Source organism: Drosophila willistoni, chromosome 3R, assembly GCF_018902025.1.
Source record: "Drosophila willistoni isolate 14030-0811.24 chromosome 3R, UCI_dwil_1.1, whole genome shotgun sequence".
Classification (NCBI taxonomy): domain Eukaryota; kingdom Metazoa; phylum Arthropoda; class Insecta; order Diptera; family Drosophilidae; genus Drosophila; species Drosophila willistoni.
This window is the reverse complement of record NC_061086.1, coordinates 23,240,178-23,264,491: the sequence shown is the minus strand read 5'-3', so window position 1 is coordinate 23,264,491 and position 24,314 is coordinate 23,240,178. Positions and strand designations below refer to the sequence as shown.

Below are 24,314 nucleotides of genomic sequence, written 5' to 3'. Positions count from 1 at the left end.
GAGCGTTTTTAAAAAAGATAAATTACGCTCTATAAGTAATTAAAAAAATCGACCATCTCTAGTTGAGACAAAACCATCTTTGATCGGCGAATTCACAAGAGCAAAGCAAATTCAAAGATGTTCGGCGAATTCAATTTTAAATAATTTTTCTTTGTTACAAGTTGTTTATATGTTGTGCGCGTATGTTGGATATAATTGCCTGGAATTGTAACAGATACTTGCATTAGGCATTATTATTAAAATTTGAACCTGATCCCACTGGCCCCCTTAAGGAAAATCAGTTTCGCATTGTTGTTTATGACTCATCAGTAATCTCGCAGGCTCTGCAAGAGAAAAAGAAAGTAACACAAGAAAAAGGGGAATTTTCACAATGGCCGCCAATAACAATGCAGCGACGGAGACAATGAACAGCGAATCCGCTGACCAGGTAGGAATACGAGTGGACAATGCTGACGATCGTACAGATGCGTTTGGTTCGGTTAGCACAACCACCTCGTCGTCCCACTCCAGCACAGTTCATCATAATCAAACTTTTGGCACTGGTGCGATTGGCCAACTAGCCAATGGCTACAGCTCATCCTCGACGACGTCGGGCTATCACAAGTATGTGGCCAAAATGGCCACAGAACGACATGCAGCCGAATACAATATGAAACACAAGCAACGAGGAATGGCCTTGATCTTTAATCATGAACATTTTGATGTGCCCACTTTGAAATCGCGCGCTGGCACCAATGTCGACTGTGACAACTTAACGCGTGTGCTCAAACAGTTGGACTTCGAGGTGACCGTATATAAGGATTGCAGATATAAGGACATTCTACGAACTGTAGAATATGCCGCGTCCCAGAATCATAAAGACAATGACTGCATTCTGGTGGCCATACTGTCGCATGGTGAAATGGGATACATTTATGCCAAGGACACTCAATATAAACTGGACAATATCTGGAGCTATTTCACAGCCAATCACTGTCCCACTCTTGCTGGCAAACCAAAGTTATTTTTCATTCAAGCCTGTCAGGGTGATCGTCTTGATGCTGGAGTCACCATGCAACGTGCCGGACATACTGAAACCGATGGCGACTCATCGATGAGCTACAAAATACCTATTCATGCCGATTTTCTAATTGCATACTCCACAATCCCGGGCTTCTATTCGTGGCGCAATACCACACGCGGCAGTTGGTTTATGCAGAGCCTGTGCGCCGAATTGGCCGCCAATGGCAAACGTCTGGACATCCTGACATTGCTGACATTCGTTTGTCAGCGGGTGGCGGTAGACTTTGAATCCTGTACACCGGATACACCCGAAATGCATCAGCAGAAGCAAATTCCTTGCATTACGACCATGCTGACACGTATTTTACGTTTCAGCGATAAACAAATGGCACCAGCTGGACGGGTTTGATTGCCATTGCATTGGTTAATGGGCTGGTCACAAAACAGGAATGAGATTGAGAAGTGATATCAAATGGGCAGGGGAAGTAGGGGGAGGGGGTTGCGCGTGTGAGGGGTTAATAATTTTTTAAATTGTACACAAAATACGTCTTAATTGCATTTTTTATATTATCTACACATAAATAATCTATGGAGACATTTGGCGAGTACTTTTGACCATTAAACCAGATCGACAGATTGAATACAAATGGTACAGAGGGATCCAATTCTTGTTACGTTTCATTGAAAATTACAAAATAGATAATAGTAGATCAATAGATTTTATCAATTAAATAACGAGTGTTATAGTTACAGGATTTTAAATTAGGCTAACAGATATATATATTTTTCTCTAACGTAATACGAAATATACAATTTTATTGTTATTATATAATATCCACAAAACGTCACAAAATTCAGGTCTTGATTAATGAATTCTCACGAAATTGAAATTGTCTTGAATATTATTATCTCACGCATCTCCTGGTTAACTGCTTAAAAGTACTCGCCGATTCGAATTAGCATTTATACTACATTTATCTATTACTAACCGAAATTGACCAGATCCTGCCAGATTCTTAGCTTTTTTCTATGCCATGTTACTTAATGATGATTACAAGGATCAGATTTTAAATGAAATAAACAATTTAGATGAATCGTCATTAAACTGCCCGTAAATGTTCTACAATATCTATTAATAAGTTGAATTTTAATGTTAGCACATAAGTGTCCAATTTTTAAACATGAATTTTATCCCAATTTTCTCTCTCATATACTATATGCATATTTATATATATATATATATCTTTTATAGCATTAGAACAATGTTTAGTTTGTCATTTTGCTTAAAATAAATTGCTTTTAATTCAATTTAATTTATTTCATTATTTGCCATAGATAGTAATTGGATTTTTAGCCTTGATTTGCCACATATAAAGGAGTAAGGTCAAGTTTGGATTCCATTTTTGGCGTTGTTTCTGTTATTTTTTTGGAGTTGTCTCAAGTTGAACGACAATTGCTGAAACAAAAAAAACAAGGAATGGAAACGGAAAACACTTTAATTTGTTCTCTGAGCTTACAAATCACACACTTTATTCTTAAAACTGCAGGCCATTCAAAAAAAATTCCAAATTTGTTATGACTTAAAGCACTAAATCGGGGGGTTTGCTATAGCGCGGGGAGATGGCCAGACCAGATTAGATAGACACGCAATCTCTGGGAGGCTAGATAAATGCACATTTCTCATAAATTTCAAAAACAAAACGAATTATAAAAATAAAACAGAAGTTGAAAGTTTTGCTCACAATTCTCCAAAAAGGATGGGATGTTAGGCGTGACCGCCCGCCTTGAGCTTAGCGACCAGGGCATCAACATCGGCCACAGCAGCGCCGGCCTGACGCACTGGGGGATCCTCCACGGAAACAATCTCAATACGTGGCGATGTATCAACGCCCAAATCCTTGGCTGTTACCTTCTTCAGAGGCTTCTTCTTGGCCTTCATGATGTTGGGCAACGTGGCATAACGTGGTGTATTCAAACGCAAATCTGCGCTCAGTACGGCAGGTGTTTTGGTCTTGATGGTCTCCAGACCGCCATCGATTTCCCGAGTGATGGTCAGACCAGCATCCGTCTTTTCGATCTTGTTGCAGAATGTGCCCTGTGGCCAGTCCAAGGCGGCAGCAGTCATTTGAGCCGTCTGATTGGCATCGTCATCGATCGCCTGTTTGCCCAATATCACCAGATCAGCCTTCTCCTCCAGTGCCAGCTTGGCGAGAATTTTTGATACATGGATCGGTTGTAATAGCTCGTACTCGGCAGCTGGTATCTCAACATGGACACCACGATCAGCGCCCATGGCTAGAGCTGTGCGGATCACCTCTTGCGATTGTGCTGGTCCCACTGACACGGCGATTACCTCACCAGCTAGCTTCTTCTCCTTCAACTTGACGGCCTCCTCGACGGCAATCTCATCGAAGGGATTCATGGAGTGCTTGACACCTTGTGTAACCACACCAGTCTTGTCCGGCTTAACGCGAACCTGGACGCAAATATGAACGTTAAATTGGCATCATTAAATTCAATCAAAAACGATTACGCAAAACAAAAATGGAGAGTAGCAACAAGTGATAAGAAGAAGATGTAGGGGAAGAGTGAGACTTCTAATACATAGATAGATAGGATGGATACTTTACCTTTACAGCATAGTCGATCACTCGCTTTACACCAACCAAAACACGCGCCATTATCTGTGCCCAAGGATTTTCAAAGTATATTCAATTTTTTTTCCTTTAATTATTATTTGTTTAAAAATCTTACCTTTCTTTAAAACTGTTGATAGAAATGAGTGTGAATCTAATGACACTGCAGAGGGGAAGTGAGGGTGGTCCAAAGGTCTCTTGTTTTTGCCGCAGCGTTGCCCCAAGGTTTTCTTAGCGATGAAATGTTGGCTTGGACACACTTTAGCCATTTTAGCTAATCTTTTCGCCATGGCGACCTAATAAAAAAGGTTTTACAACTTCAAAATGTGCTATTTAAATGAAATTTTAAAAACTGAACTATGTACTTTAATTTAATAGTACTCTTTGTTAGTTAGAAATAAAATGTATACCTCCAAGTTTAAAAAACTTGGCTGGAAATTTTCAGTTTATATTTTGCTAATGTCTGACCACTGTGCTTGGGATAAGTGAAATTGAAACATTGTCGGTTGATTTTTGCGATATAAACAGATCTTATTCCTTACATATTTAAATCTACATTCCACATTTAAATTTGGAAGACGTTATCATGGCCACCAGCACTGTGTCTCCAATTATAATGCGAATTATGGCCGCTTCAATCAAGACTTCGGTGAAAGCGGCTTCCATTATTCGTGATGTCCTCAAAACGGGCGACTTAGGAATCGTCGATAAAAGTAATAAGAACGATACACAAATTGATCCACAAACATTGGCAGATCGATCTGCCCAAAGGTGTATAATTGCCTCGTTAACCAAAAAGTTCCCCAGCGTAAAAATAATTGGCGAGGAGGGCGACTCTGATTTGAATGTGCCTTCGGATTGGCTGGTGGAAGACTTGGATGAAGCATTCCTTGAGCAGTCTTGTCCTAGCGAATGGAAAGATGTTAAACCAGAGGATTTTGTCATTTGGGTGGATCCGCTGGACGGTACCGCAGAGTACACACAGGGTATGGAAGCTGATAATTCAAAATCTCAGTCGATGTGTAATCTGTTTTTTTTTTTTATCTTTTATAGGCTTTGTGGAGCATGTGACTGTTCTTATTGGCATAGCTGTTAAAGATGCGGCAGTGGGTGGCGTTATTCATCAGCCCTTCTATAAACATCCAAGCGGTGAGCTTGGACGCACCATTTGGGGCCTAAAAGGCTTGGGTACAGGTGGATTCGTTCCGATTTTACCACCTACCGGTCAGTTCATAATTACTACCACTCGATCGCATTCCAATGCTTTGCATCAGCAGGCACTGAACTCGTTTAACGCTACCCAGACCATAAAAGTGGGCGGCGCTGGTTTTAAAGTCCTTCAATTGCTCGAGGGAAAGGCACATGCTTATGTTTTTGCCACGCCGGGATGCAAAAAATGGGACACTTGTGCCCCAGAAGCTGTACTGGAAGCCCAAGGTGGCACACTGACCGATATCGATGGTAACCACTATGCCTACAATGCAAGTGTGGAGCACATCAATCGTAAGGGAGTGTTGGCCACTGTGGGTCAGGATCATGCGGAGCTAGTGTCCAAAATACCGCTTGAAGTGAGGCAGGCAGTAGGCAATAAATAAAAAGATGAATTCGCTTTATCTAAAGCATTTAAATTGAAATTAATATTGTTGTTCATGTCGTCCAATAAATTGTTAATAGAAAGATGTAAAATATAAATAAAAGTGTGTAAAATTCAACTTATAACTACATACCAATTTTGGTGGCTCTAGTCTCCGAGATCTACTGATTGATACGGACGGACGGACACGGCTAGATCGCTACTTTATGTGGTCGGAGAAGCTTCCTTCTCCCTGTGACATACATTTTCACGACTTTAATATACCATTTCACCCTTCGGGTGCATGGTATAAAAATAATAACAATTTATATTTATAAGTTAAATTATTTGAAAATTACAAATATGAATGAATTTTACTTATTAAAAACAAATTTGGGATTACACAATTTTGACCTTTTATACTGATATTATTATACATTTATACTATTATTCTTTAAAATAGCGTTTATTGATTTCTGGTCTTAAAAATAATAACAATTTATTAAGTTAAATTATTTGAAAATTACAAAAAACGTAAATTTGACTTGTTAAAAACGAATTTGGGATTACACAATTTTGACCTTTTAGACTGAGTTATCTATTCTGCTATTATTGGCCGACGCATTATTCGGGATCCGAACCCGCTTGGCTTTGGTCATTTTGCAGGAGTTAACTGAAGTTGCGAAACGCAACGATTTTACAGATTCGTGATAGCAATCTTGGAATGGAGATACATTTATGAACATCAAGGTCTTTGAATTGCCACCCAGGGCTGGCATTAGCAAATGGGTCAATTTTGAGTTTCGATATGGAACATGATCTTGCTTTTGTAACAGAGCCAATATGCAATTAGTCAGCTCGGAGAGAGAACGATTGATATTCTTCGTTTCGGTCATACGAATGCTGGTTTTGGGAGATTCAGAACCAGCTAGATCAACCAGATTGATGGAACCGATGGAAATTTCTTGTCTCGCCGCATGGCGTCCAATCAATTGCAGTTTGGTGACAGCATGCGATCGTGATGAACGCTCATTGCCAATTGTGGATGCTGTGGCTCGATTCATTTTTGCTGTTGCCATTAACTGGCGCAGATGATTTGGGTCCATAACACATTCCTCAGTGATATTTGATACATATATATCGTTTTTGTTATTCTTTGCCATACGAATTTCCATGTCTTTTGCTTCATTGCTTAATAGATCATATAGAACTTCATTATAAATTTCCAAAAATGTCGCTCTAATCTCATACTCCCAGCCCATATTTTTATAGGAATTGATCGAATCGAAAAGAAGATCAACGGTGCGTGGTATAACTCCCACATTATCTGCCACGCCATCCATTGTAAAGGTCTTACCGCTGCCAGTTTGGCCGTATGCGAATATGCAGATATTATAGCCATCCAATGCCGATTGTATTAATGGTGAAACCATATCGAAAATATCTGTTTGGAAGCAGTTCGGCTGAAATACTTGATCAAATGTAAAAATCTGTTTGGTTGCCTGTTGGCCTTCAAGGCTTTGTATCTCGACGGTGGCTTCGTCATGATAGTTCCATGAGCAACATATACGGCCAATTTCGGTATCTAAGGGCGGACGTATTCTACAGAAGACACGAATATTGCCCTTCAGATCCATAACATTGTTGTGCAGCACTTTACGTTCCATATTTGATTTAAAGAGCTGCTCCTGAAGGTTCTTGTTTTCCTCAGTTGCCGCTTCGTTCCGTTGCTGCAGATTTTCTTTGCATTGACGCAACTCCAAATTCTCGGCAGATAGACTTTGATGCTCACTTAATATTTGCTGTAAAAAATATTACATATAGGCAAAATTAGGGAGGGAATTTGAACATTATTTGGTACCCCAAAGAACAATACTTACTTCATGCTTCGTCTTCAGATCGGTTAGCTCAGCATTAAGACGTCCCAGCGTGGCTGTTAATGATGCAATTTCGTCCGTTTGCTGCTTCACTTGCCGGTACAGACTCTCGTTATTAGACAGTGTATTCTTTAGCTTTGATTCTGTTTCAATTAGTTTATTTTGGGTCTCCTCCAACTGCTGTGGCATCGTTTCGAGTTCAGACAAATCATCAACTTGCTTTTCATATTTGGTTTTAAGTGTTTTATGCTTCTCGAGTAAATCGTGAAAACGAGCCTTAAAATCATATGGGGCTATCCTCTTGGGCGCAGCAGCAGCAGAAGTTGAGCTAGATGCGGCTGCTCCACCGGTTTTGGTTGACGCCGCAAATTTCGATGTCTGCGCAGGAGCTGATGTTGTGCGTGCAGCAGTCCGGGATGTAGAAACGGGTGGTTTTCGGGCTGCTGCTAATGGCGGACGACTTGCTCGTTGTTGTGTGCCAGTGGGCACACTTGAGGTTGTTGTCGTTGAAGTTGTTGTAGCTGTGGTACGTGAAAACTTGCTTGGAACGCTCGGTAAAGTGGGTGGCATGGCAGTTCGCTTTATGCCCACCCCACGCAATTCATTTACATCACAAGCCGATCGACTGCGTCGCAATTTAGCGCGGTTATTTGTCCTCAGAGGCTCCGGGGATGCGGCGCGAGCTGTATAAGAATGCGTACATATCTCGAATTAAATGCACAATTGAAATAATGCGTAGACTAGAACTTACCTCTGGGACGCGTTAAAAAATTGCGCGAATTGGACATATCCCTGCTAAGCGGTTGTACATTACCGGCTTCCCCACCTCCTGTGGCAGACGATTTAATTCGATCTCCGGGCAATATATTCTTAGTCAATCCCTGCATGGGTCGAAATGGTAATGGTTTTGGTAAACGTGATTCCATATTAATTCAAAGTGGGCTTTTCCCCGCGTTTTTTTCCAATTTTCAACTTAAGCGTCGTTTCGACAAACCGCCGTTAATTTGGTTTGAAATAAAATGGTGAATTTGTGACAGAGATGACAACATATATAGGGATGGACAAACAGCAATTGCCTATCAAATATATATCGATAACTATTTTCCACTATTTACCACTCCCGATGTTGCCAGATCGTTGGAAATAAATAATAAAGCGCCAAAAAGGTAAATTTTTATTTTGATCGTACACGACAAATTGGAAATAAATCAACATAAATTGGTATAAATTGGCAAAAAATTCGTTTACTATTAAGACTCTTTTAAACCCAAGTACCTTTAAAAAAATTTTTCCAATTGGTCAAATTAAATTTTTAGCGCACTTCAGATTCGGTGCAGGCCGATCACCTTTACCAGATCAATTTTTCTGTGAATCATGACCTCAAACGGAGTACTACATAAATAGAGTGACTATGGGCAGTGGCAGTTCTAAATGTTGATATTAGACTCTGGCCTTGTTGCGCTGGTGCCTGGCATGGAAAAGCGTCGAAGATAAACGTAATCAGCAATATATTTTCGTCTTAATATCAGAAATTTTTACTACCTCCAAATACTAAGACAAGAACCAGAGAACGGAAATGGCAGCAACGTCAACGCGTAAAGCGCAAAAGTTTTACAAATTGGAAATCAACCGAACAGAATGGGAGGTTCCCGACATGTATCAAGATCTGCAGCCTGTGGGTCAGGGCGCTTACGGACAGGTTTGCAAAGCATTGGTGAAAAACGGGAGTACGACCACAAAAGTGGCCATCAAAAAATTGGCCAGACCCTTTCAATCAGCTGTACATGCTAAGCGTACGTATCGGGAACTGCGGCTACTAAAGCATATGGATCACGAAAATGTGATTGGACTGCTGGACATTTTCCATCCCAATCCGCCCAATTCGACGCTCTATCTAGTGACTCATCTGATGGATGCAGACCTTAATAATATAATACGCATGCAGCATCTCTCCGATGACCATGTACAATTTTTGGTCTATCAAATTCTTAGAGGACTAAAATATATACACAGTGCCGGGGTTATACATAGAGATCTCAAACCTTCCAACATAGCTGTCAACGAAGATTGTGAATTGAGAATTCTAGACTTTGGTTTGGCTCGGCCCACCGAAAATGAAATGACTGGATATGTGGCCACGCGCTGGTATCGTGCCCCAGAGATTATGCTTAACTGGATGCACTATAATCAGACAGTGGATATATGGTCTGTCGGGTGCATTATGGCAGAATTAATTACGAGACGTACTCTATTCCCAGGCACAGATCACATACACCAGCTCAATTTAATTATGGAGATGCTTGGCACTCCGCCCGATGACTTTATGAAAAAAATCTCGTCCGAGAGTGCTCGAAACTACATTTTATCACTGCCCCCGATGAAGAGACGTTCCTTTAAGAGGGTGTTCGAGAACGCTAATCCACTGGCTATAGATTTGCTGGAACAAATGCTGGAGCTGGATGCCGAGAAGCGGATCACAGCGGAGGAGGCATTGGCCCATCCGTATTTGGAGAAATATGCCGAACCAAGTGATGAGCAGACTTCGCCGCCATATGATCACAGTTTCGAGGATATGGACCTTAGTGTTGAAAAGTGGAAGGACCTTATCTACAAGGAGGTAGTGAACTTTAAACCACCACAATCCTACGCTCATATATGGCAGGATATTAAGTAATAAATTGGCTTATATCGAGTTTTATTACATTTGTCATACACACACATACTTATAATTTTGATACTCCCAAAGTGCCCATTCGTACCAAAAAGAAAACAAAATTGCTTTATTGATAATCTTGACTAATATATAACAAACCATAAATGTATACATATTATATAATACATATATTTTTATACCGATTTTTGTAAAGTTTGTTACTAATTTTTTTGTATATAAAAATAGAAAAATCGTTGTGTTTGTAATTCAAATTCTACTGACAGTTACATGTGTTCAAACTTAACAGCATCATTTTCGAGCATGTTAACCAGCCACTGTTAATGGTGCAAACTGTGGCAACAGCTGTTCATTTGGTAAATAAAAGATGCTGAACTTACGAACTACTCTGAGACGAATCAAAATTACGCGCCGGCATATATCTGCCCTATATATCACGGGCGATAAGGCAAATGAAAACTATGTGACGCTGCAGCCTTTTCTCGACTTTACCGACACTTTCCGAGACAAGACAGAGCTTGAGCGAAGCATCGCTAGACGCTGGTTGGATGTCAATCTGGACGCCGTTCTCAGCAAGTACCACAAATATCAATCCCACCAGGGTGAACTACTCAGACTAGATGAAGAACGTGAATCAGTTACCAAACAGCTGAAGGTTCTAGCTAAATCCTGCCAAGAAGTAGAGGAGGCTGTAGTGCAGCAGCTTAAAGAGCGGGGCAAAAAGTTGCGCAACGATGTGAAAATATTAAAGCAAACCATTTACCCAATTGAAGATGACTTCATACATGACTTTCTCAATTTACCCAATCTGTTGCATTCACAGTGTCCCAGCGGCCAAGAAGAGACACTTTTGTATCGACATGCCTTGCCCGAAAACGCTCGAAAGAAGGGACCATCGCATCTGGAGCGAGAGGATCTTATTCACTTTGTGGATAACAATCGTTATTATATGATGGATCAAGCAGCTCATTTTGATGTAAATGCCATGCAAGCATTAGCAAGATATTTTGTCACAAAGGGTGATTTCATCCAAACCGCCAATCCAGACTTTGCGCGGTGTGTTCTCCTGGAGGCAAACGCAACACCCTTGGAACACTATCATCTCGTTAAGGAGGAACATTTGCAGAATAAACTCAACACTGCTTTTCTAACAGGAGGAGGCTCTTTCGAGAGTTATCTAGGAGCCATGACAAAGTTATGTGTTTATCCCTCGGTATTGCCATTGCGGTATGTTTGCTGTGGACGCAGCTATAGTCGAGCCGAGTCGCATCAATACGGATCGTTATCTAGTCTATATACGGCAACGCAAACAAATGCAGTGCAATGTTTCATTGCCACGCAGACATCGAACCAGGCAGACGAACAACTAGAGCACGTCCTTAATCTAGCTATTGACTTTTATAAGGCTTTGGATGTGCCCTTCCGGATTGTCTATGCCCCAGCAACAAGCCTTACTTCTGCAGAGTCCTTAAGGGCCGTCGTCGAAGTGTATGCTCCTTCGCTGCAGCGATATATCTCTGTCGGACGCATCAGCAACTATGGAAACTATGTCTCTAAACGTATTCTCTTTAGCACGAGGCGAGGAAAGGAATATGACTTCCTGCATTTGATTGGTGGCCCGGTGCTTTATACCAGCAGACTCATAGCCGCACTCCTTGAGCATGGCATCCAGTTGGAAAAGTGTCGTTTGCTTGGCTCAGCCAACGGCCAATTAAAAACAACGCTGCAAAACGATATACAACAGTTCAAAGAACTTTTTAAATAAAGAGGTCAGTTTCTAATATTACCCCTAACAGGAAATATAATGATTTTAACTTTTTGATTTTATCTTTGGCGCTGTATCTGTATCTTAAGAAAATTACTACAGAAGCATTATAATCGATCGATCTAGCCCGTTCTGAAATTTAGACCCTTCAAAACATTAACTAGAACCAAATTTTCATATAAACAACAATTTCTTTCTTTTCTTTTTTTTTCGTTCAACTTGTTGGGTTTGTTCTTAAATCTAACAAAATATTAAAAAAACGTTATTTACAATCTAGAATAATCTCATGGTCTGTATGTATAGTATTCGAAACCATTGTGTGTGTGTGTATGTTTTGCTCATGGATGGAAATTAGTCATTGCATTTAATTTGCACTTTCGGAAAACTCTTGCGAAAGTTCTCACATTTTGGTGTGGTAAAAGTAAAGGCATTTCTAGTATCATCCAAAATAGAATTGGGACTGGAGCGTAATGCTTTTAGCACATATGTTGTATTATATTTTAATTTGCTAAACTCCAGTGAATCTTTCTGCAAAAAAAAATCAAAAAAGAAAACAAAAATTAATTATACTTTAAAGTGATCTTTGAAGATGCAGTCGAAGTTATATTAAAGTCTTCAGAATTCACATCTTATTATTCGTTTAGGTTTCCAATGACGACAATTAAGCGCTCTGATTAGTCACCTATAAAACTGGCTGAAACATTGCCATTGATGTGTGTACTGTTTGATGTTTTGGTGATTTATTGGAACAATTAAACCACGTATTTACATGGGGGCAATGTAAAAACGTGTTTGACGTGTCATACGCAAAACAACATGATTTGCCAATGAAAATCAATCCCTTTGATCAAAGAAGCAAGCGGAGCAACAACAAACAATGATTGTAATTGTAATTGTAATTGTAATGGCCATCTCTTGAGGCACGAACCCCGTTGGCAATCAATATCAATTTGTACTCACTTTGGCGCGAATTGCGCTAAACTCGCGCTGCTCGCAATTCGTTTCTTGGGGGCACAGTTCATAGACCCTGCAATGGAATAGTTTTTAAATTAAATTTTTTGTTGGTTGCTTTTGTGTTTTTAGGCAATTTTGTTTATAAACAACAATTGTTCGAATACATGTGTATATATACATGGTAGATAGACACTTACTTCTCCTTGTGTGGCTGAAAGCCGAAAATTTGCACAATCATGCCAAATTTCCGGTTTAGACGGAAACGCACTTCATAAGAGGCGGGACTAGATATCGCCAATGGGCTTAAACTCTGTACAGGAGTCACTTCATTGAAAATGATGGCTGGTGTGGAACTTCTTTCCGATGTTGTATGCTGATGATATAAGCGTTTATAACTCTGAGTGGAACATTCCAGTTGGGAATATGGCTCCAAGGATTGTAATGTTGTGTTAAAGAAAAGATCCTTTTTATCCGATTTAAGACGTCTTGAGCCACTAAAGCATATAGCCTGCACTTGAATGTAGTATGAAGAGTTGGGTAACAAATTCTTAATATCGAACTGATGGGACTGCAATATTTGATCATTAAATAAGGTGTCCTTTCGGTTTTATCTGTCTTCAATGGAACTTACATCTTTTACATAGGCGACTTCACGAATCAAAGAGCCCTCCTGACTCTTTACATATAAGGACCACATGATCTTGTATTTCTCTACGGGTAAATTCGATCTGGATGGACACCAGACCAGTTTTACATTCATATAACGTCCGTCGTATTGTTTCGAGATAATTTTTGAATCGTTGGGTGCCTTTGGAGGCTTAGGATCTGCTTGAAATTGTACAATTTATGTCAATTGGCAATTACTATTATTCATTTTCTAATCACTTACTGCTTGCAGAGGGAAATGCACTTGTTGGCTGGGAGTAACCACGATAGCCAAAAGCGTTAACTGCTGCCACTCTCACCTGATACCAGCGACCTGGTCGCAAATTGAAGGTGATTTTTGTCCTAATTGGGATGATCATTTACTTTATTGGGACTTGGATTTGTTTGTTGATATTATGATGTTGGAATATTTTAAACTTACCATTTTCTGTGTCCATCTTGTGACTCGTAAATTTTTTGAACCTTTTGCCACTGCCAAAGGCCTAGTTTGCGGGTAGCAAAGAGACGTCCAATATGAGAGCAAACCTCGACATGGAAGTAATAGACCAATGGTGATGACTCTATGGTTAATTCGACTTTATGGCTGCCTGGCCTTAGACTAGATATTTTGGGTATAGGTGGCAATTGTGTGTCGTTGCGAACGCCGAGTGGCTCAACGCATACAGGACCACATCCAGAGGAGCAACACTTTTGCACCTCGGCACAGTCATGATCGTATTGGCAATTGTCCAGGCATGACAGGAGTCGCGTTTGCCTTCCCAGCTGAGGGCAGCTACCACGACGCGGTGTCCGCGGAAGCTCTCGTATACAGTGATCCAGACAACGCTGATGCTGGGTCTGTGTTGATACTTCGGTCTCGCATCGGGCCAGGCATTGCAATTCGATAATCTTGTCCTTGATATCGATGCTATCTCGCTGAATATGCATCCGCTGACGATGTTGCATGGACGCCAAAGAGGCGTTCACTTGTTGACCCTTCATAAGCATAGCCAGCGCCAGTGCTAGCAGAACAGCCCTTAGTAACCGTCTCTGGATGGGCATTTTGTTGGCAATGGGCGATGCTAAGCGCTTGGATGATTGCAATCTGAAAATGATTTGCCAGGTAATCATCCCAAAATCTTGCCATAGAATATGCACATTCCGTGCGTTCATAATTTCTACCGATCTACTGCCCGCTGCCGATCATGATCAGCATCTTCATCATCATCATCATCATCAGCAGCAGCAGCACCCATAGCCATGTTGATTATGTTAAAGGAGCGATCGTTCGACAATCAGTCGGACCGAACCGGTTTCTCCCATTTTGCATGACCAACTAACTAATCATTCCTCGTATTTGTGTGCTTGGCCTCAACCAAGTAGAAGCAATGAAAATGCAAAAAATACATAAATGTATCTCAAGTGCTTGACAGGACTTCAAAGCGCGCATCATAGTAGTGCGTGCCGCAGACAAATCGGACAGACAGACAGTAACAACTTTTGATCAGGGTATAGCTGACAACTAGAGGTACCTTACACTAGTTTTGGATAGTTTCACTTTAAAAATGTCAGGAAAATAACTTCCTGATATCCATTTTACTCTCGCTAAAAGGACCAAAAAAAAAAGGGAATTTAACTTAGGGGGATTCCCATTCTGTCATTTTGAGAGATTTGATCAAACTGACAATTCAATTGGATTTCCTAGTACTTAAGATTCATATGTTCTCCTTGAATTAATATGCTGTAAATGATTCTGTATAGGGTATTTAGCACGCAAATGGGAAACTAATGTTTTATGGTATGGTCGATGGTCGGTTTTTGTTGTTGTTTTTGTTGCTATTTGGCTGCGTGTGAATGTGCAAGCAGCGAAAACAAAATCAAGAAAAATACGACTACGACGAATGTGCGAGCTGCAAGTGGATGTCACCACATCAGAAGCGGCAGTAGCAGCAGCATCACCAGATCACTTCACAGCGGCCCAGGCAGGCAGCAGATGCCTCACATACCAAGACGATACAGACACTCTGGGAGCAGAGTATAAGAACACGGGCATGAGCAACAGGAGGACACGGACATGTTGGGGAGGCAGTGAAGTAGGGAGTATGCTCTCTCTCTCTCTCTATCTCTTTCATACATATTATATGGGGACTGGGAAACTGAGAGTGGCGGCGGCGGCGGCGGCCTAACTGAGGGACATTAAGCGACAAATGAATGTGCGACGATCGACGAAGAAGACGTTGCGACGACGCTGATGCTGACGATGACGAAGACGAGATGAAATGCACCAAGTTCCGCGGAACGAAAAATTTGCAACAAAATTGGGCAGTAAAGCTGACGACGACGATGGACGCAGCCAGAGCCACAAAAACTGTCCCAAAGACGAAAGACCGTTGCCAGGATGGCTGCCGTTGCGTAGTGGCAATTAATTGCTTTTAACGATTCAAAAATTCAAAATTACTTTTTATGCTTCACGCACACACACATACACACACACACAAAAGCTTAAGAGGAGCATAGCAGAGCACACATATATGTATGTATGTATCCCGCACATGTTTGGGTCTGGGACTGGGGGGAACTGGGACTGGGACTGGGTCTGACTGACTCTGACTCTGAGATCCGGATCGATTTCGTTGACGTCGTTGCTGTGATAAATCGTTGGTTGTAGTTGCCGTTGCTTTTGTTATTCTTTTTTTTTTGTTTCTTCTGCCTCCGGTTGCAGTTTGCCTCCAGTTCATCGCCGCCTTCGTCTCTACTCCATTGCACTTCATCTGGCTTGTACTTTGGCGGGGGCTTAGCACAATAGCACGAGACTCTGGCGACAATGGCCAGGCCAAGCGACAACAGCAACAACTGTGTGTAATATGATGCAAATCGTTTAACACTTTGACCAGAGCACAGGCAAAGTCATCGAGTTGTTGTTGTTGTTGTTGTTGTTCTTGCCTTATACTTACTCTCTAAAGTGCATTGGTGGTGCAGAAAGCAAAAAAAAAACTAAAAGTGTTTATGTCCAAGCTGAGTAGAGGGTGAGCGAACATAAAATATCCAAAAAAGAGATGGGGTAAGGGAACAGCATGTGTACATATACCTATGTATGTATATATGTACATATATATACATCGGTTCCTAAATACGTACATAAGTAGTTCTTGAAAAATCTCATAAATATTGAAAGCTTCTACAACATTTTGTTATTCCTATTCAAATGTCAATATAGGGATAACAAAAGGATCAAATTTACATCATAAGACATAAGACTCCCAGATCGATGACTCATATGAGACAATTACTATCAGAAATCTATTGATTTTGTTTACATATGTATATGTATTTACATTGATTGCCATATCGGGTTATCTGAGATCTTCAGTTTCATTGTTAGCCAAATGTTGCTCACGCCCTCACGTAGCAATGATCCTTCGATTCCATTTGTTGCCATTCGAAACGGGCACGGAAATTTAAGCACTTTTAACCATTTAAAGGGAAGGGGTGGGGGGTGGGCAGGCTTTTGAAAAATCTCTGGACATGGGCTTGTGCTCATGGTTCAGCAAATGTGATACTCAATATAGCTTTTGGGGGTCTAAATTGTGGTCTCGGGTTCTAGCTTAAACTTGAAGCCATCTTCAAGGTTCATGGGCACATACAAACAAACAAACAAACATACATACATACTTGTTGATACTAGGGGATCATGTCACACTTGCACCCATACCCATGATCCTCTGTTGCTGTCCACCATTTACGATTGTCGCAATTAGCACGAATGCAATCTCATTTTACAACGACCAAATTGAGCAAATGGCAGGCAAAACGAGACCAGTGAAACATATATGTACTACATATATTTCTTTATTTTATTTTTTCTTTTTCGGGCAGGGGGCTTAATGTACTATATGGGTATTAGATATTCAAAGATGCAGTGCATCCAATAGTGATAATGACACTGCCACCTCAAAAAATGCCTTTAAATGTTCGCACTCCTTGATCGCCACTGATAATACCTTATTATTTAATTTACGCCCGATATTCGCGTTTGCGTTGTTATGTTTTTTTTTTCTTTTTCTTCTTTGGGTTCCCGGATTCTTTTGTCGCTTCTTCTGAGCTTGAGCGACCCTCGCGTTGCAACCGCGAAGACAAGACTGACTGACACACTGAACGGACGCTGGGCCCGTAGCCAATTGCAAGGCCTTGCTCTCCCGTTTGGACTTCGGTTGGCAATGTGTTGGCGTGTGTGTGCTCCACTTGTATCGCCGCTGTGTCTTTCGCTCTCTCCCTCTCTCTCTATGTCTCTGGCAGTTTGTGTGTACGTCGTATCCAAGCAGGAACCGCCGAAAAAAAAGAGATCTCGTAATTTATAAACCTCTAACGCCCCCGCCGACATGTCCTCCCCTCCCCCCTCACGCACACACACATCAGTTGAGATTCATTCAGAATTTCATTAAAGGATACACACACACTGACGTATGCATCGTCGTTGTTTCTTTTGTTTTTGCATGCACCAATTACTTTATTTTTCTGCGTCTTACATACACATTTACACGGTGATTATGACAGGCACCTCAAAGCATATAAGATTCTGATTGCTCTCATCTTTGGCTTCCCACAACATACTGCCGCTCATCTGAAGTATTCAATAAAAAAAAAAGGAGCTCACTATAATATAATTGACAACAACAAATTGAAATACTTACCACTGGCAAGGTTTCATTCACAAATATATTTGCCCAATAGGTTTTCTCATCATTTACATTCAATATGCAATCTTGATTGCCATCACAAGGATCAGGCGAGATAAGGGCCTGTGTTTTGACGTAGTTGAAGACCCAGCGTACCTCATGCTTAAGAAAGCTAACACCATTGCCTGCAACGAGATTGAAAGTTACAAAAGTGTTAATCCGATATACCTAATAGATTGAATGCTAAATAATGATTATCCTCGAAATAAATAACTACAAATAATAATTTCTTGACAATTAAAGTATGAATATGATTTTGAAAAAACTCTAAAAAGTTACGACTCTTTTACTTCTTTTACTTTTACTTTTACTTCTTCGTTCAAAAATATCTAACTTTATGTTTTTATTTTATTTTTATAATTATATAAAATTAATCATTATTCATGCATGCAATTGAATAAATATAATTCAATATATTTCAAATAAAACTTAGAACAATAGGAACTTCCATAATTGGAATAAATCAATGCATCCAATCTTTATCATCTTGCCTTTTGAACATCTATTATTGTTGTCAGTTGTTTGATATTAGATATTTCACATAATTATTTTTCATTTAGAAAATGTTTTCCCAAATTTTAAGATCTTTAAGCTTTTAAAATAACACCTAAATTTAAATTAGACAGACTTAAAAACAAATTATATGATATTATTATTATTATTATAAGTATAGGATATAATACTATCAACCTAACTATATTTTACAAGCACTGGCAACTAAGGCCTTCGGCTTAGGAGAAAACTACATCTATACATTAGCCTGGGATTCGAACCCGGATCCTCGTTGTCCAGTTGCCTAAATGACTGGGCCATTTAGACAACTCATCTACCGAGGACTACTATAAGATATAATAAGGTAAATCTATAAAAAATCTACTATATTGATATTAAAGGGTATACAAAAGTATACCCTATTTACCCTATTATATCTTATAGTAGTCCTTGGTTACTATGTAAAAAAAGTGGTTGATGTTGGACATAGATCTGGTTTATGCAGAACATCTTCTCAAACTCTTGGAGCTTATGGCGAGGAACGATTTAAGGAGGTTGTGATAAGAAACAGGGTCAATCCGGAAAGTGTTATGATATTACAAGACTTAAAGGGGATCAATCTATATTTGCTAAATCAATTGCAAATTGCAAATTTAATGAAATGAATAAATAAGATAGCATCTAATTATATATATAGCCTTTGTCAATGGGTGTTTAATAGTCGTTGCTCGATTTGAAGTTTTATAATTTTGGCTTTTATCTTAATCATTTTCTAACCTTATTGGCACCGCTTCCCCCTCTGAATAAGAATTTGCGTACGTGCTGGGTCCAATTATCGCTTTGCATTTTTTGCTGACTAATCAAAATACAATTAAATTAAGCGTAAATAGAGTTATTTTTATATAAATTAAACATTTTGGGCCCCGGGCTGCAACGATCGATATCGATGCCATGTCAGCTGCAACGTGCTACCACTGGTAATGGGGGGGATAGGGGGGTATTGGGGTGGTGGTGGTTGTGGTTGTGGTAGGGGGGAGTTTGTCTTAACTACCAGCCAATTGCGAATAATCGCTGCAATCGTAGGAATTATTTTGATTTACAATCCACTTGTATCAATTATATTATTTTCTTCTGTGTGTTTTTTTTTTCCTTTTTTTTATGGTATGTACAAAATTCATTATCGCCGCCCGCGTAGTTTCGGGGAAGGTTCACACGACAATGCTAGAGAATGATAGCAGCCGTACCGTACCCACAATCGACGATAGAACCTAATCCAAGCGCCATCGGGAGAACCAGCACCTTGGCCTTATAAGCTATTCGCCCGCACTGATCTATTTTTGTTTCCGACTGTCGTTCAATTCTCTTCCTCCCTTCTCGTTTACCTCGCGTTCAAGCAAGAAAAAGTTTGAATGCAGGAACGCCTGTTATCAGTGTGTCAGTAGGTATTTACCATTATCATCGAAGAGCACCGTCACCTTAACAGTCGAGCTTCGCTGCATGGAACAGGGTATTTTCTCACAGCTGTCAATGTTCAAATAGTTGACTTGATACAGGGAACCTATGAGAAAAAATAAGAATAGTATATTCAAGAGTTAAAAAAAAAGTAAGTATACTAAATTCAATTTGTGTATGTCTTTATATAGTATTTATTTTGAAAATCCCCTTTAGCCATTACTTCTCCAAAACCGCCTCAGGTTATTGGTTCCAGAGCATTTCCAATGACAACTTGAACTAAGCCCAATGAAAATAAGTTATCTACAATGCGTCCTAATGGCTTATAGATAAATACATTAATGATAACCAGGACATGTTTATTTTTATGATATCATTCATTCACTTGAATTCATATCATATTTTAAAATTCTTCAATTTCCCACAAACACGAAATACCTTTAATCCTGTTGTAATCAGTTTTATGAATGACTGTTAATCATATTAAAGATCACCACAAAATGATTGTCTTTTTGAAAATTTGATTTTACTAATTGCCTGATAAGATTTCATATTTGATTTACCAGACCAATGAGCAATATATACACATTTATTCTGACAAAAATTGACATATTCTGGAAAATTTGAAATATCATGCAAACTCTAAAAATAATTTTATGACTGCTATAATTTAAATGTATTTAATTGAACTTAAGGAAGTAATAACTGATAGTAAAATACACTTTGCCGGAAGAGTATATCGATTGTAATGTAAGGTAGGTGTTTCATATTATTATCATTAAGGATAAATGATAGTTTTTGAGTTCTGAATTATTTACAATGCATCTGATGGTATTCCAATATCAAGTTGAATACTTACTCAAGAATTCTACAATATACAATATTTTTTACAAATTTGGATTTCATGCCACTATGGAGCAGTTGAACGCGTTGAAGTTCATGCAAAAATATATAAAAAGCAATGAAATGGATTTTCCAATGCAACATATTCTTAAGAGTTTATCAAATATCCATTTTTGTCACGTCAATTGTGTCCTTGAACCTTCGATTGGGTTCTTTTGATTATCCTCACCATATTACTCACCGCAATCCTCAAAGGGCAATGATCGCCTTGCCATTATCTTTTTAATAGCAGCGTCAGTGGTCGTCCTAATAATCCCACCGGCCATTTCGCGGATCGCAGAAATGGCCAGAAGTATTTTTAAATAATTAACCAGAAAACCTCGCATGGTTTGTAATCAATTTACCGAGATTGTTGCGATTAGAATATCGGGCAAAAATTTGTTTGGCTCAAAGGCTTGCGAAAATATTTTCAACTAACAATAACAAACAAAGAAAAGGCGATAATAAGAAATAGCTCAACAAAAAATAAGGAAAACGCGTTCAGTAGTGATATGGTTTGCTCTGCGGCTACTGGGTGACTGAGCCACATTAAGAGCCACCGAATAGTGGCAACCCAGTAGCTATCGACGGAGTTTGCAGTCGTCGTTGGGGTAATCGGGGGGTGCGCGGGGCCACCTCTCCTCATTCATAGCGTCAACATAGCAAACGTAAATAAATAAATAATTGCCGTGTGCTTAACCAATAAACTTTGATTTATTAGCACTGAAGAAGCAGGCGCAGAGCCGATTGGAAAGGCCAAAAACGGCGAGCAATCTGGAACTGACTGATAAAACTTGATCGATCCCGAGCAAAGATGTTGTGGCCAATCAGACCTGGCCTGTAGAGTGGTTGATGTACAGATAAATAAGAAACAACCACTTGAGCTTAATTGAAAGTTAAAGCACATACTATAATTAAATATTATTAGATAATGCTTCTGACTTGTATATAAATTAAATTCACGTAAAGTACCGCACTATGTGGAAATTTTGGGAATGTGAGTCAGCAGCTTTAAATTTTTATTCAATGATGCCCTTCAGATAGTTGGTATTCTTAATGACACGAAAGTCCGTACGCAGTTGAATGAACTGTCTTACAACTGATTTGTCCAGGTAATTCTGCGTTAACAAAAAACACATTTAATTAGTTAAGTGACAAAAAGTGGAATAATAACGATAATCACTTACCAAAGTGTCACCCGTGCAGACTTCTTGAAGATTCTGAGGTTTTACCAATAGTAAATTGCACAGAGCGTGAAGTATATCAAAGAGCTGAGTCACCAACGGACTGTCTAATTCACGTATGCATTTCCGATACTCGTTAACATCGCAAATTGCACACATGGCTCCGGCCGTATTGAATTGCATTGTCTGCAGATGATCATAGATGACCCGATGAAGACGTGTGCCAAATTCGGTAAGGACATTTTGTAAATTTTCACCGTCAACGCACTTTTTGATCTGTCCAATGACGGGTTGAAGATTTTGCACCACTTGTAGACAAGCCTAAATATGGGGAAGAGAACAAGGAGTATCATAATAATTGATATCTTGATTTATTTCATTTGATTCTTACAGTTGAGGAAATTGTATCGACATCGGTTTCCGGTTTGTAATCCGTTTTCTTTTGCTCATATTGCAGATATACTTTTACCCATCCAATAACAACACTTATCGAACGATCAAGACCCTGATCCAATTTTGTTTCTATTTGCTCCATCATTATACGCTTCTTGAAGACATAATCCGAATACTTTGGTGTATTGCTTTTGTGTAGAAACGACAATGAGATTTACAATTTTTAGATCACCCATCAGATTTACATACCTAACACATGGTATTACAGATGAATTGCACAACTTGTCCAACAGATGCACAATGATGTTTGTCTTCTGTACCACATCGAAGAAATATAATTGTGGAAATACTCTACCCTCTGCTAGAGGCACCGCTTGCAAACCCAACTCTAAGGCGTAATCCACATGCTCGTGCATGAGAAAACGCAATAAAATGTCATTCAATTTAATGCAATTGGCAGGCAATTCAGCATCACTGGATAAGAGACGACATCTCTTTAACGAAGCCTTAGCCTCTTGCAGCATATTGATAGCCAGTTCCTCTGATAGAAATGTTTCTCCGCCATAATCCTCGATGGCGGCTATATTAATGTTGGCTCTGGTGGCAACAAACACTTCCATATTGCGACGAAATCCCTTGGTGGTCTGGGTCTTTTGATGTTTCTTGCTTGCATAGAACTTCTCCAGTTCAGTTGAGCACTTGGCGGTTAGACACTTTGCCTCCATCTCGGCATAGCCCGATAAATTCTTTATGAAAATTTGTTGTGTCAACTTTTGTAGCAGATCGTCATCAATGGTAGACATGTAGATTTGCAAATCGGTTGACAGTTTCAAGGTACTAGAGGAAGACAGAAAGGAGCAGATGTAAAGGTAACATAATTTATTGAGAGTGTTTCTCTTACCGTGAATACAGTTCGTAAAGTGTACGCAGATACTTCTCTTCGTCTTTTTTATCATCCAATTTGGTCATGGCATATTGATGCAATTTCAACTGATAGATATTGAGTATAAACTTGGACATTACTTGCTGGGGATTGGCAAACACCTTCTTAATAATCTCGTAATGATGTTTGCACATCGGCACAATACCAATAAATATATCCTTTCCACTGTACGGCTGCATTTGACTCTGCTCGATGTATGCATCGACGCACTGCGTATATCCCTTGAATTGAGAAAGGATTTGAGCGAGTGCTTTCATGCGCTCAATATCCTCGCTTTTCTGGGCCGTTGCGAATTCCTCAATAAGACGTCGTTCTACCTCATCGTATTTCTTTTCAATCTTACGCTTTGACTCGGCAAATTTGTCAGGTGGTAAATCCTGAGAGATGGCATACAATTTTTGTATGACATCGGCGGCTTCGTTCAGGCGAGCGGCATCAGTGAAAATGTCGTTGACAATCACAGATCCAGCTGCCAGGAACTCCGACATGAAATTAAGGAGCTTTTGTGCCTCCACTGAGCGACTGCGTGGCGTATTTACATTCTCCAGCTGTTCTCCAAGATGCATTATTTTACCAGCGACAGAGTTTATCTTCTCGTCCAATTGACCAAACCAATCGATAGCCGTTTGGTGGCGTTCCACCAATTTGGCTATCTTCTTGGCGTGCGCATCTTGCTCCTGATGCAAAGACTCCTCGAGTCTTTCGCATTTACTCTGCTGCTTCTCCTGAAGTATTTTCAGATCCTTTATCGTCTGTATAAATGTATCGTGCAGTGCCACCGGATTAAAGTCCTCGCTATTTTGCAATTCGTTGTTGGTGCGCCAGGTGAGCCGCTCAATGAACTCTCCCACTTCGAAAGGTTCCTGCATCAAGAGAAATTAATATTATTCAGAATGTTGTTCTATAAAACCATCGACGAACCTGTTCAAATTCTTCCATATATTGTGACAACATTGCAATGGATCTTTTGTTTTTCTTTTATTATAATTTTTAATAGGCGTTTTTTCCAATTTGTTGCTGCATCAGCTGTGCATAGAGTTGTCAACCTGTTTGTCAGCTGGCAGCAGTCGCTACTGTTGTTTTAGCAGTAAAATATTCAGCTAAATTTA

At 39.8% G+C, this 24,314-nt stretch overlaps 9 protein-coding genes across 14 annotated transcripts; 4 read left to right on the top strand and 5 right to left on the bottom strand.

Moving 5' to 3' along the window:
- Window positions 1–139: 139 nt before the first annotated feature.
- LOC6647741 (caspase) lies at window positions 140–2,310 on the top strand. The gene has a single exon (XM_002070163.4). The coding sequence runs from the start codon at window positions 371–373 to the stop codon at window positions 1,409–1,411; it is 1,041 nt and encodes a 346-aa protein (XP_002070199.1). The 5' UTR covers window positions 140–370; the 3' UTR covers window positions 1,412–2,310.
- Window positions 2,268–3,834, bottom strand: LOC6647742 (electron transfer flavoprotein subunit beta). 4 transcript variants are annotated; one of them, XR_002724261.2, is made up of 4 exons: window positions 3,757–3,834; window positions 3,633–3,686; window positions 2,520–3,478; window positions 2,268–2,458 (listed from the first exon to the last, which is right to left on the bottom strand). XR_002724261.2 is itself a non-coding variant. In XM_023178420.2 (4 exons), the coding sequence occupies exons 2-3, from the start codon at window positions 3,681–3,683 to the stop codon at window positions 2,768–2,770; spliced, it is 762 nt and encodes a 253-aa protein (XP_023034188.1). In that variant the 5' UTR covers window positions 3,684–3,686; window positions 3,757–3,834; the 3' UTR covers window positions 2,268–2,458; window positions 2,745–2,767. The 4 variants fall into 4 exon arrangements, 3 of the variants coding, with proteins under 3 accessions (XP_023034188.1, XP_002070200.1, XP_015032817.1); XM_023178420.2 differs by having other exon boundaries at window positions 2,745–3,478; XM_002070164.4 differs by lacking the exon at window positions 2,268–2,458 and having other exon boundaries at window positions 2,497–2,663; window positions 2,745–3,478.
- Window positions 3,835–4,116: 282 nt separating this feature from the next.
- LOC6647743 (3'(2'),5'-bisphosphate nucleotidase 1) lies at window positions 4,117–5,272 on the top strand. The gene is made up of 2 exons (XM_002070165.4): window positions 4,117–4,624; window positions 4,692–5,272. Exons 1-2 carry the CDS (start codon window positions 4,225–4,227, stop codon window positions 5,231–5,233), a joined length of 942 nt encoding a protein of 313 aa, XP_002070201.1. The 5' UTR covers window positions 4,117–4,224; the 3' UTR covers window positions 5,234–5,272.
- Window positions 5,273–5,658: 386 nt separating this feature from the next.
- LOC6647744 (protein claret segregational) lies at window positions 5,659–8,117 on the bottom strand. Its single transcript, XM_002070166.4, has 3 exons — window positions 7,840–8,117; window positions 7,092–7,771; window positions 5,659–7,013 (listed from the first exon to the last, which is right to left on the bottom strand). Exons 1-3 carry the CDS (start codon window positions 8,012–8,014, stop codon window positions 5,796–5,798), a joined length of 2,073 nt encoding a protein of 690 aa, XP_002070202.1. The 5' UTR covers window positions 8,015–8,117; the 3' UTR covers window positions 5,659–5,795.
- A 274-nt stretch (window positions 8,118–8,391) lies between these two features.
- On the top strand, window positions 8,392–9,944 carry LOC6647745 (mitogen-activated protein kinase p38a). Its single transcript, XM_002070167.4, has one exon. The coding sequence runs from the start codon at window positions 8,665–8,667 to the stop codon at window positions 9,760–9,762; it is 1,098 nt and encodes a 365-aa protein (XP_002070203.1). The 5' UTR covers window positions 8,392–8,664; the 3' UTR covers window positions 9,763–9,944.
- Window positions 9,945–10,100: 156 nt separating this feature from the next.
- On the top strand, window positions 10,101–11,559 carry LOC6647746 (serine--tRNA synthetase-like protein Slimp). Its single transcript, XM_002070168.4, has one exon. It carries the CDS (start codon window positions 10,127–10,129, stop codon window positions 11,522–11,524), a length of 1,398 nt encoding a protein of 465 aa, XP_002070204.1. The 5' UTR covers window positions 10,101–10,126; the 3' UTR covers window positions 11,525–11,559.
- Window positions 11,560–11,726: 167 nt separating this feature from the next.
- LOC6647660 (anosmin-1) lies at window positions 11,727–17,425 on the bottom strand. Of its 3 annotated transcripts, none has more exons than XM_023178356.2 (7): window positions 17,125–17,425; window positions 13,566–14,228; window positions 13,368–13,486; window positions 13,110–13,306; window positions 12,676–13,046; window positions 12,485–12,551; window positions 11,727–12,052 (listed from the first exon to the last, which is right to left on the bottom strand). In XM_023178356.2, the coding sequence occupies exons 2-7, from the start codon at window positions 14,183–14,185 to the stop codon at window positions 11,876–11,878; spliced, it is 1,551 nt and encodes a 516-aa protein (XP_023034124.1). In that variant the 5' UTR covers window positions 14,186–14,228; window positions 17,125–17,425; the 3' UTR covers window positions 11,727–11,875. The 3 variants fall into 3 exon arrangements, with proteins under 3 accessions (XP_023034124.1, XP_023034125.1, XP_023034126.1); XM_023178357.2 differs by having other exon boundaries at window positions 13,110–13,303; XM_023178358.2 differs by lacking the exon at window positions 17,125–17,425 and having other exon boundaries at window positions 13,368–13,506; window positions 13,566–13,624.
- Window positions 17,426–17,599: 174 nt separating this feature from the next.
- On the bottom strand, window positions 17,600–21,226 carry LOC6647661 (NPC intracellular cholesterol transporter 2). Its single transcript, XM_002070170.4, has 4 exons — window positions 20,888–21,226; window positions 19,802–19,909; window positions 17,815–17,984; window positions 17,600–17,744 (listed from the first exon to the last, which is right to left on the bottom strand). Exons 1-4 carry the CDS (start codon window positions 21,030–21,032, stop codon window positions 17,658–17,660), a joined length of 510 nt encoding a protein of 169 aa, XP_002070206.1. The 5' UTR covers window positions 21,033–21,226; the 3' UTR covers window positions 17,600–17,657.
- A 344-nt stretch (window positions 21,227–21,570) lies between these two features.
- Window positions 21,571–24,258, bottom strand: LOC6647662 (exocyst complex component 5). Its single transcript, XM_002070171.4, has 6 exons — window positions 24,127–24,258; window positions 23,164–24,068; window positions 22,512–23,099; window positions 22,261–22,450; window positions 21,873–22,190; window positions 21,571–21,803 (listed from the first exon to the last, which is right to left on the bottom strand). Exons 1-6 carry the CDS (start codon window positions 24,157–24,159, stop codon window positions 21,705–21,707), a joined length of 2,133 nt encoding a protein of 710 aa, XP_002070207.1. The 5' UTR covers window positions 24,160–24,258; the 3' UTR covers window positions 21,571–21,704.
- Between the last annotated feature and the right edge of the window lie 56 nt (window positions 24,259–24,314).

Bases quoted from the DNA above. Each gene is read 5' to 3' on its own strand.
- LOC6647661 (XM_002070170.4), bottom strand. From the start codon at position 21,032: ATGCGAGGTTTTCTGGTTAATTATTTAAAAATACTTCTGGCCATTTCT. The intron at 19,910-20,887 runs GTGAGTAATATG...TTTTTCTCATAG, and splicing joins ATTGCCCTTTGAGGATTGCG to GTTCCCTGTATCAAGTCAAC. The intron at 17,745-17,814 runs GTAAGTATTTCA...TGAATACTTCAG, and splicing joins TGAATGAAACCTTGCCAGTG to ATGAGCGGCAGTATGTTGTG.
- LOC6647745 (XM_002070167.4), top strand. From the start codon at position 8,665: ATGGCAGCAACGTCAACGCGTAAAGCGCAAAAGTTTTACAAATTGGAA.
- LOC6647662 (XM_002070171.4), bottom strand. From the start codon at position 24,159: ATGTTGTCACAATATATGGAAGAATTTGAACAG. The intron at 22,451-22,511 runs GTATGTAAATCT...TCTACACAAAAG, and splicing joins TCTGTAATACCATGTGTTAG to CAATACACCAAAGTATTCGG. The intron at 21,804-21,872 runs GTAAGTGATTAT...TTGTTAACGCAG, and splicing joins TCTGCACGGGTGACACTTTG to AATTACCTGGACAAATCAGT.
- LOC6647742 (XM_023178420.2), bottom strand. From the start codon at position 3,683: ATGGCGCGTGTTTTGGTTGGTGTAAAGCGAGTGATCGACTATGCTGTA. The intron at 3,479-3,632 runs GTAAAGTATCCA...ATTTGCGTCCAG, and splicing joins TGATCGACTATGCTGTAAAG to GTTCGCGTTAAGCCGGACAA.
- LOC6647741 (XM_002070163.4), top strand. From the start codon at position 371: ATGGCCGCCAATAACAATGCAGCGACGGAGACAATGAACAGCGAATCC.
- LOC6647660 (XM_023178356.2), bottom strand. From the start codon at position 14,185: ATGCCCATCCAGAGACGGTTACTAAGGGCTGTTCTGCTAGCACTGGCG. The intron at 13,487-13,565 runs GTAAGTTTAAAA...CATCCCAATTAG, and splicing joins CAAGATGGACACAGAAAATG to GACAAAAATCACCTTCAATT. The intron at 12,053-12,484 runs GTGAGTACAAAT...TTTTTTTTGCAG, and splicing joins TTAGCGCAATTCGCGCCAAA to AAAGATTCACTGGAGTTTAG.
- LOC6647743 (XM_002070165.4), top strand. From the start codon at position 4,225: ATGGCCACCAGCACTGTGTCTCCAATTATAATGCGAATTATGGCCGCT. The intron at 4,625-4,691 runs GTATGGAAGCTG...TATCTTTTATAG, and splicing joins TACCGCAGAGTACACACAGG to GCTTTGTGGAGCATGTGACT.
- LOC6647746 (XM_002070168.4), top strand. From the start codon at position 10,127: ATGCTGAACTTACGAACTACTCTGAGACGAATCAAAATTACGCGCCGG.
- LOC6647744 (XM_002070166.4), bottom strand. From the start codon at position 8,014: ATGGAATCACGTTTACCAAAACCATTACCATTTCGACCCATGCAGGGA. The intron at 7,772-7,839 runs GTAAGTTCTAGT...ATTCTTATACAG, and splicing joins TTTTTTAACGCGTCCCAGAG to CTCGCGCCGCATCCCCGGAG. The intron at 7,014-7,091 runs GTAAGTATTGTT...TATTTTTTACAG, and splicing joins ATCTGAAGACGAAGCATGAA to CAAATATTAAGTGAGCATCA.